The sequence below is a fragment of the Poecilia latipinna genome, unplaced genomic scaffold (assembly GCF_001443285.1).
Source record: "Poecilia latipinna isolate Pla-1442-1.1 unplaced genomic scaffold, P_latipinna-1.0 Scaffold2252, whole genome shotgun sequence".
NCBI lineage: Eukaryota > Metazoa > Chordata > Actinopteri > Cyprinodontiformes > Poeciliidae > Poecilia > Poecilia latipinna.
In genome coordinates, this window is record NW_015114868.1 from 29,901 (window position 1) to 39,809 (window position 9,909).

The 9,909-nt window shown below is 40.0% G+C and overlaps 1 protein-coding gene across 1 annotated transcript in view; it reads right to left on the reverse strand.

Moving 5' to 3' along the window:
* The window catches only part of LOC106936977 (uncharacterized), a 15,223-nt gene extending 11,290 nt beyond the window's left edge, over positions 1 to 3,933 (reverse strand). The window contains exons 1-2 of the mRNA XM_015018244.1: positions 1,399 to 3,933; positions 248 to 349 (exon numbers count right to left, since the gene is read on the reverse strand). Of these exons, the coding sequence (XP_014873730.1) occupies positions 248 to 349; positions 1,399 to 3,741 (2,445 nt within the window). The 5' untranslated portion in view covers positions 3,742 to 3,933. The remainder of the gene's footprint in view (positions 1 to 247; positions 350 to 1,398) is intronic.
* Positions 3,934 to 9,909: the final 5,976 nt, after the last annotated feature.

Here is a 9,909-nt window from a genome sequence, read left to right on the forward strand (position 1 = left end):
CTCGATTACTAAACTATTCGTTTACAACAGCCCTAAATGAAACGTTTAGTGGAAACACGTGAAGAGGACCCTGCTGCTTTTGCCTGGATGTTCAGAGCAACTTATGGCATTCAGCGTAAACAAAAACAATTTCAGAATAAAAGTCATTGCTAATTAACAGTGCAGAGTCTGACAATTTCATTGGATGTAATTTCTGCTGTCAGCCTCCTATTATGACTGAGAAAGAGGCTCACGCCGGGCAGCTTACCTTAAATGAACTATGCACCAGAGTTTCATCCAAATCAATGACGACACAGATCTTTGCTGGATCGTCCGATGCCGACTGGGAGAGCAGTGGTTTTACTGGAACCTGCAGACAAGCAGAACGTTGGCGCCTGAAGCTCAAACATGGAAAACAATAAGAGTTTGACTTTGAACATGAAAAGCAGCAACCAAGCATGCTGATACGGAGCGCCGTTCGTAACATTATGTAGAGAAAAATTAACAACAATCTTATTAGCTTATCAGAAAAAAAATTATAGAACATTATCTCGTTTAATTGTCACAGTTTCAAACTAAATATTTAACCTACTTAAATATTTAGTGAATAAGCTAACTATTTAACTCCAGACTAAATATTAAGCTTTAGCTCAGAGCTTATGTTGAGCTATAAGCAGACTTTCAAAATAAAAGCTGGCTCTTGGTTTAGTTTGTAAAACTAAGTATAGGTTCAAGATAAATATTTGGATTTCCACCTAAATATTTACCTTCATGGCAAATATTTAGCTTGTCAACTAGTTTCAAACTATGTGGTTTGCTAAACTAATACTTAGCTTCAAACTAAGTATTTAGTTGCTAATTATTTAGCTTTAAACCAAATATTTAGCTTGCTGACTAGCTTCACACTAAGTATTTTGTTTGCCAACTAAATATTTAGTTTCAAACTAAATACTTGACTTGCTAAATAAATATTTATTTTGAAACTGACATTTATAAATGACTGAACATGGAGAAAATATGACTTTGAAAAATGAACCCTAATTTTTTTCTAAGCTAAATAACCAAAATTATTGCTTTATAATTTGAACTATGCAACTTCAAACGGCTCCCGATAAGCTGTTTCAGGTACTTAACAGCCTTAGATGTGTTGTGGTGTTTCTGTGAGTGGTTACAAGAGACTTGATGCGGCAGCTGCTGCCATGTTGATACAGAATGTCAGTATCACAACATCATATCTTGTCCTTCAACAAGTGGTCAGTGACTCTGGATTCCTCATGCTAAAAACAAACTGGTATGACCAAACAGGTTGTATGTGACCCTAATGACCATGTGGAGCAGGATACCGATGCTGGCACTCCGTCTTAAATGACTGGGTTTATTAGAGGATCTAAAAAGTAGTAAATATGACACATATTGTACCTGCTGTGTCCGTGGGATGCAGTATTCACATTCACAGTTCTCTATGGTTTCATCGTCACTCTGCTCTTCCTCTGAATCCCGGCTTGCTGTGGCCTCATGTTTTGAGGCAACGTTGTGAATGACACCCAGATGAGGTGCAAGGTCTGAGATTCCCTGCAGCTCATTTTCAGGTTCTAGACTTTGCTCTTTATGGATTAATTCAAGGACATTCATTCCCAACATGATTGATGACTCCTCGACATCCTCCGGTCCTTGATCATCATCATCTTTTCCATCAGAAGACCTGCTGTCCAGAATAAATCTGGTCAAGGGCCGTGCATCTGAAGACTGAATGCTTCTAATCTGATATGCATAGTAATCCTCAACACCTGCAGGAAAACACTCTCTGGTTTGCTCTTTGTCGGTGAGTGTCCAATAAGGCTCCATCTCTGAAAATGCAGAGAAGCCATCCGGTTCAGCATCTGGATTCTTATCATCCTTAACATCAGAAGTCGTCTCAGTGAGGGGTTTGGACATAACTTCACCTTCTGAGTCAATGTCCTCACCAACAGAGTCTTTGTCTTCACAAACATCTCCCTCCACAGAGATTTCTTGGGCACATGGTGCAAACGTGCTCTCCGCTCTGAATGAGTCCAGGTAGTACTCGGGTTCTTCGTCGTAATCACAAATTTGCCCATCGTATCCCCAGGCTTCATCATCATAATACATTTCATCATCTTCAGAGTCCTGGTAGTATTCTGGATAAAGACCAAACGGCTCATTATCTTCAGCTTCATCTTTTGTTGAACTCAATTCTGATTTTAGGGTCCAGTTCTCCAAACCACAAGATCCGGAGTCTCTCTGGTTCAGGTCTTCCTCCTCTGAATCTTCACAACGTTCATCCTTTTCTTGGGTGTTTATTTCAGTTGCTACTTCAGTACACACATCTTTCTCCTGTTCTTTGACCTCTGTAGTTTCCTCTTTGTGAGCCGTTTTGATGCTTTGTTTCAGAGCTTCCTGTTCAAGATGGAGGTGATGGTGAATGTCGCCCCCATCAAAACAGGAGATATAATTCTGCTTTTGTGCAAATGCCTGTCCAGAGCAATCTGCTCTATCAAATAAATCAAAGTAGTCCTCAATAACTGTGTCAACGGCAGAAGTTTTCTTTTTATCCTCCTCGCTACTCTTCTCGATGCTCGGATGTTTTTCTGCATCATTCTCTTCGAAGGATTCCCACTGCATGGGCTCGTCACTTGAATCATCCTGAGCTGCTTTGTCGGATTCCTCGGATGAATCCAAGCAGGGATCAGAAGGAAAACTGTTGTCAAGACAAGTCTTGAAGGATTTTGAGTCGTCGGAAGACAGGTCTTCCTCGGCGCAGGATTCAAAGTTGTCATGTTGACTTGACTCGTCCTCTGAATCGTCTCCATGCAACTCGTCAACATCTTCAGAGGCGTCGCCTGTAGAAGTTTGCACAATGTTTTCCTCTGCTCCGTCACTTTCACAGGGGTCACCAGGTGTGTCCTCTGACAACGTGGACTCTTCATCACTGACCTCCATCTCGTTACAATCGTAGCTCTCCTCCTCTTCATCACAGTCATTGTCCTGACTTTCATCGTATTCAGAGAAGTTAACAGCACATGTTAAAGAGTCCATGGAGTCAGAGATGTTTTGGGTGAAATTCTGCTCCGAATCCTCAATTGATCGGTCCTGTTCCGAGTCAGAGTCCTCACACTGATGATCCAGAGGCAGCTTCAGGTTTTCTGTGCACTCAGACACAAAACCAGGCATTTCGGACTCTCCAAAACTGTCAGAGTTCACTTCCGATTCATCTGGCTCATAATCAGAAGAGTCCGACTGTTGATCAGAGGGCTTACATTGCTGAAATAATAGGAGGTGTTCTGGGCAGTGTTCACCGCAAAGGCTACTTTTAGAGGCTAAGCTATGATTAGCACAATGCTCAGAGGACTTGCAAGCTTTAAAACACTCACAGTGTTGAGGACATTCATGATACAGTCTGCTTAACCCTGCACACTCAGTGTCTTCAAGGGCACCGTCCGGTTCAAAATGTCCATTGCTTGAAGAATATTCTTCAAAGCTCTCAGCCGGTCCTTCACAATCCTTGCAGAGTTGAGTCTGCGGTGCATTCATGTTGCAAAGAGGAGGAGGGTCCATTCCTCTGCTGACACTCTGCTCCGTGTATCCCACAAGGGCCTTTATGTCCAGCTCACTTCCCTTTGAAGAGCTGCTCAAACTTGCAACTCCTGTTACTTTAGAAACCACACATTGTCCAGAGAGAATCGCTCCAGTAGGAACCTCCCCGTCTCCACCAACTTTCCCCTGCTCAGAGTTCTCCAAATACATTGCAAAAGTCACTTCTGAGCCCAGACAATGGGAATTAAGATTCTTTGCTCCATGCAGAATCCAAACAGCAGGCACCTTTGGGATCCATTGGGAGAGGAAACTCTCAGAGCTGAGATCACTGCTGGCTCTGGAGAGCAAGAGCAGCGGGAGCGACAGCACTCACGATGACATGACAGGTTGTCACAACCAAAACTGAGACTCGACCCTCCCTTTGCCAGACAGCAAGCAATTTATTTTGGGTGCTTGGAAAGACGTGACAAATAACTTCTGGAATATCAAATCTCTATAAAAGGCTGAAGTAAGGAATAAATCTGAAACCGACACCTGAGAACTTCTTGAGCACTTGATCTTCAAACTGAAGCAGGCTAGAGGAAGGTTGTTTTCCCAGAGAAAACTCGCCCAAATGAGCAATCATTGATGTCAATGTTTAGGTCAAATATCCACATCACAGAGAAATCATTGATTTTAAGTTGACTAATTTAATGGTTTTCAAGTATCTGCTGTCTTTCCCGTTACTGGAACTCAGTTCTTGGATATCTGCTTGACTCTCCACCTCTAACATTTGTACCATTTCCATCCTTCTTGTAACTCCCTGATTGATGTCTGGACAGGGAGTACTTTTCAACACGGCCGTTCGTTACAGCCCGGGAGACATGCCTTAAGAAACATAAAAAACTGAGAAACTCATTGAACAAGTGACAACCACGGTGATCAACATGCCGTTTGGAAGCAGGAAGACGCAGAAGAAAACTTATACCAGACGTACAATGAAAGAAGAGCTTCCATTACACAAAAATGTTTGTCTTTGGCGTTATTTTTGACCAAAGGAGTCTCTGTGTCTGACACTGAAATGACTGAGGAGACAGTTGTGAATGTTTCTGTCACAAGCTGCTCTTCAGGCATAAATATTCAGCTTCACCAAGACACCAAAAGTCCAGATTACTTGCTTTATTTTGTTCCAGTCATTCAGTTTCATGTCTAAGGAACACACAGAAACTGACACCTGACATTTTGCCATTTGATAAAGATATCAAATGGCAAAATGTAGGATCACATTTCAGTCCCAAAATAGTCAAATGAGGACTGGATCAGCTGCATTTCACATGTAGAAGTTTGAATATGAAGAATTTGCTTCAAAAAAATCATTTCTCTAAACTTGGTGTGACATTTAACATTTACCCTATAGCTTTTATTTTTCTCATTTTAGTAGATGTAAACAATATTCACCCATTTCAAGACACTTGAATTCTTGACATTTTATAACCAAAAATGTCAAACTTTAATCTATGGAAAGTTTACAAAACAATAAAAGTAAATTAGCACTTTAAAATTTGGCTGGAATAATGTATTTCAGGGGAACCAAGTGCACTAAACGTTAGTAAAAAATGCTAAAAGAAAAATTAGCTCTGGCATTAGCACATTAGTGGGTGAGCGGACGCGTTCCTACTACTAAGATTAACAAGATTAATTACTTGAACAATTCTTGACACTTTACAACCAACACATCAACACATAAGCCAAATTTTATTCAGCTGAAAAAGTTTACAACACAGCCAAGTAAATTGGTGTTTAAGGTTTATCCAGACAAATAAATTTTAGGGAAGCTAAGTGCACCAACTTTCTGAAAGAAAGCAAAAATTAACTCCAATATTAGCAGATGAGCTAAACTGTGCCCACCACTGGGATAAATGTAAATGTGTAACTGCTTGAAGAATTAACAGACAGTAACCAGAACTTCAGACATATGGAACTTAATTCAACTGAAACTATCTGGAAAAATAGAACGCTAAAAGTCTAAATGTTTTCAAAATTAGCCAAATGCTAAACAAAACATTAGCTTTACTATTAGCATAATATCTGAAATGTGGCCCCACTGCTAATTACAAAGTTAGCCAAAACACTAGCATGCCAGCCGAAAACTTAGCCATGCCATTAGCCCATTGGTGGATTAACGGAAATGTACTAATCACTGAGATGACCATAAATGTCTGACTACTTAAAGAATCCTTGACCAAAACATCAACACAGATGTGGAACTTTAGTCAGCTGAAAGTTCACAAAAATTATCTGGAAAAATTAACTAATGTGAAACTAAGACACTAAATGTTTCCAAAGTTAGCAAACATGCTAAATGAAAAGTCAGCTCTGCTATAAGAGCATTAGCTGAAGTGCGCAAACTACCATATTTGGCAGTTGGTACAGGTTTGTATGCAATGAGACGCGAGTCAGAGATCATCTAAAGTTGCAGATTAGATCTCCCAACCTGCTTTGATTGAATGCACTTGGGCCTGTGTGCAATTCTAACTCGTACGACTAATAAATATCAGAAATTATTTGGCATAATTTTGCATTTTAAGTTGTCAGTGTGGGCTTTGTCTAAATCCACAGCTACCAAATGAATACTGGAAACTTTCACCTGCTGCAGCTGCAGATATAGGATATGCCTGATGTCATGTGTGTAATTTATTTCTTACTACGTTACACTTCATACTCTGTTTGCCAACATCCCAAACACAAGTAAGAACAGCTACTGGCATGCAGCAGAAAACATCCCATCAACCGCCATCCGAGTGATGAGAGCCAGTGTTTACAAAAGGAAGAAAAAAAAATCTGACAAATTAGGTGAAGCGTGATGGCTGCTCAGAGCTGTCAGGCAAGGCGTTAGTACCCCAATCACACCGGACCGAATCCTGCCGGCTCTTTAGGATGTGAGGGAAACAGGGCGAGTTGTATGGAAGAGCATTAGTGCCACTGAAGAAAAATTTTGACTTTATTCAAGAAAAAAGTCAAACTAGATAAAGGTCAAAATTCTGAGAAGTCAGAATTTAATTTTTTTAATAGTTAAATTTGAGGGGAAAAAGTCAGAATTCAGAGATTAAAGACAGAATTTTGAAAAAAATGTCAGAATTAAGTAAATTTGAGGGGGGGAAAAAATCAAAATTCTAAGTCAGAATTTAATTTGAATTCCTAAAAATAGTTAATTTTGAGATGAAATAAAGTCAGAATTCAAAAATTAAAGAGAGTTTTGAGGGGAAAAAAAGTCCGAAATTTGCGAAAAATAGATTATAAAAATGTCTCTATGAGGAAATAAGTCAGAAGAATGAGAATAGTCAGTTGTCTAAGGTTAAAATTCAAAGAAAAAAGTCAGAATTCTGAGAAAAAATAAAATAAAATTCTGAGTTGAAGGTCAGAATTTTGAGAAGGAAAAATAAAAACAGATTTTTTTTTTCCTCAGCCGCCCTTAATTCTCTCCTATAGCTCAATTTCTCTACAAATGAATGCAAACTTTTATTGGGATTTATTGCTTATTCACGTTTTATTTGTTGGGCCTCTTCTCCATATTCTGACCTACTTTCAGAAGATATTCGCCTGGCTGACTGCTTCCCTCAGCTCGGGGTTAAAGTGGCCTCATTATGGTCGGGGCCAGCGTGTCCGGACATACCTCTGGTGTTCCTGAGATGAAACAAATTAATGAGCTGCTGCGTGTGAAGGAACCCGGCTCCTGGAAGCACACAGCTCTAAGCTGGTGTAAAAAACATCACGATGCCCAGAGTAAGCTTGTGTCTCAGATAACACTGATGAGCCTAAAATAGGCTGCCGGCAGCTCCTGAAACTGGTGAACGATCACATTCTATTAAAGGAAAGTGGACATGATATACAAACATATGCACATGCACTGCAGGCGCTTAGCTTAAACAGTTTGTAGTTGTTTTTTAAATGTGATTCTAGATGTTACATATCTTTGTCCTCTCTAGTAGCTCCTGTTCAAAGTTTGTCTTGTTCGTTTTGATCAAACGATCAGCTGCATTTACCATCAGCATTTGGGTTAATTACCCTGATGTAAGAGGGAAAAATGGTTGTTATTCTTTCACTATATTAATTTATAAATATCAGTTTCAAACAAAATACTTTATTAGCAAGCTAAATATTTAGCACGTTGAATATTTAGCTCCAAAATATTTACTTTGGGCTTTTGTTTTGGTAGTACACTTCCAGTTAGACAGCAAATTTGCATATTAATTAAATAATTAGTTCTGAGCTAAATATGTAGTTAGTGTAGTAAATATTAAGACAGGGAGCCATTTCCAGTCTGTTTACCTTTAGAGACGTACACTGATGAGGCATATCATTATGACCAGCAACAACAGGACATAAAGCAGGTCATGTGCAGGTTTCAGATCAAACCCTTCAACGACTGGAATGAAACTCACTTGTAAATATCACTTAAATAACAGCAAAATACCTGTAGGATTCCTTAATGAAGTTTGCAGAGAACGTTTCAAGTCAAAATGGAGAACTGGATCAAGACGTGTCAACCAGGAACACTTTCAGGGTTTCCTCCAGAAAACCTGCAGAGCCCCTGTGGTGAGGTCACCGAGGTCATCCATCAGCGGCCCGCTGAGGGATGGGTTAAAAAATGTCACGTTACAAAAAGTCGGAGAAGCACAATCAGGCATTATTTTCCAAAAAGAAAAACTTCCCTTTAGCAGCAAGACTTTCCACCAATTATTTACATTGGCTAAAAGTAAACCAAGTAAGGTTAAGAACCATCTCATATTGAGGATCCATGTGGCAACAATGGACAGGAACGACTTCCCTTTAACAGGAAGAAACCTCCAACAGAACCAGGAGCTGGCTCTGAATAAAAGGCCATTTGTCACTGTGGAGATCTGAAAGGACAGAGCAGAGAGGAAGAGCTGCTCCAGGAGTATTTCTACAGGACAGAGTCATCTGATGGCTTTATCTATAAGGTGGCCAGTTTAACTGTGAATTTAATGGCTGAAGGGAGAGAAAACAAACAGCTGGGTGCAACAAAAGGTCAGCCAGTAGCTCAGTTTAAGAGAGAAACTGTAAAAAATACTGAAAGACAGAAGATCATCTCTAGAAAGAAAACATGGAGTTGATTCCAGCTGAAAACCAGTAAATAATAGATGGTGGATTAGACTGTGTGAACATTACCTCCGATTTCTGACATGCAGCTCCAGCAGATCTCTCCGTTGTCCAGAAGAAATGAAATCGCAAAAGGCCGCATGTTGTTTCAGTGCAAAAATTATAATTTTTTTTACGTTTAAATTCTTGAACGTAAATAAAATGTTTCAGTTACTGAATTATTAATGTAAGGACGCTGTTTTTGAAATATTTCAATTCAATTTCAAATATTAAGTAGATACAATAAGTTAAAGTTATGTATGTTGAAATGTAAAAGACCTTATTTCCAACTAACAAATGATAATATTCATTGAGAAGAGAATTATGTTAATATGTTAACATGGCCACATTCAGTTAACACTAATATGTAGTTATGTTATGATATGTACTAAGCAACAGCTTAGTACAACTGCTGCTTCAAACAGCAGAAAACAAAACAAACAAAAAAAACAGAGACAGAAGGATTTTCAACAGCAGAGTCCTAATCAAACCAAACCAGAACAGCGTAAGCCTTCAACAGCACTAGCATCAGTGTTAGCCTAGCATCGAACCCGAAGCAGCTCCTACCCTGAGAGGTCTTCTGGATCCGCCATTGAACAGTTGCTTGACCTAACCTACCTTTGCCGGGTCGGGCGGATCCCCAAATAGCTTGAAGCAATCCTCAGCTTGATTGAAGATCAACCTAGGTATCCATTATCGATCTGCTGCTAATTCCAGATGCCATTTTATCCCCACACATATTTCAGAGAAGCCAGCAGCCAAACAAACCGCCGCAGAAACGCCATGGTCGGTCGGTCCTCTTCTGCTGCTCTGTTTAAACACAAAACAATGACTTCACCAACTACATCAAGGAAAAACAAACTTCGAATAAGGTCTCCGACCTTGCCGAATAACAAATGCAGCGATTTCAGACAAGGTGCTGTTCCCTTGTAGTTGTTTTTTAAATGAGGATGGGCTACTGACGGCTTACTCGCCGTCACTAGCCCATCCTCAGCCGGTCAAGTACAAGGCGCCAAGCTAGCAGGCCGCGTCAACACAGAGGCAATTACAGTCCGCAAAAGCTTTGAGTTATTTAGGCTGGGCGTCTTGGGAGATCAGAAAAGATCATTTTTAATCCGGGTTCCAGAATGGATGAATATCAGACCGCCACGCGCAAGCTGCGTCTTTTTTTACGCTCTCGTTGAAACTGCGCCATATTTGAAGTACACTTTGGGACTGGGATAGACCACGTGTCAGTCT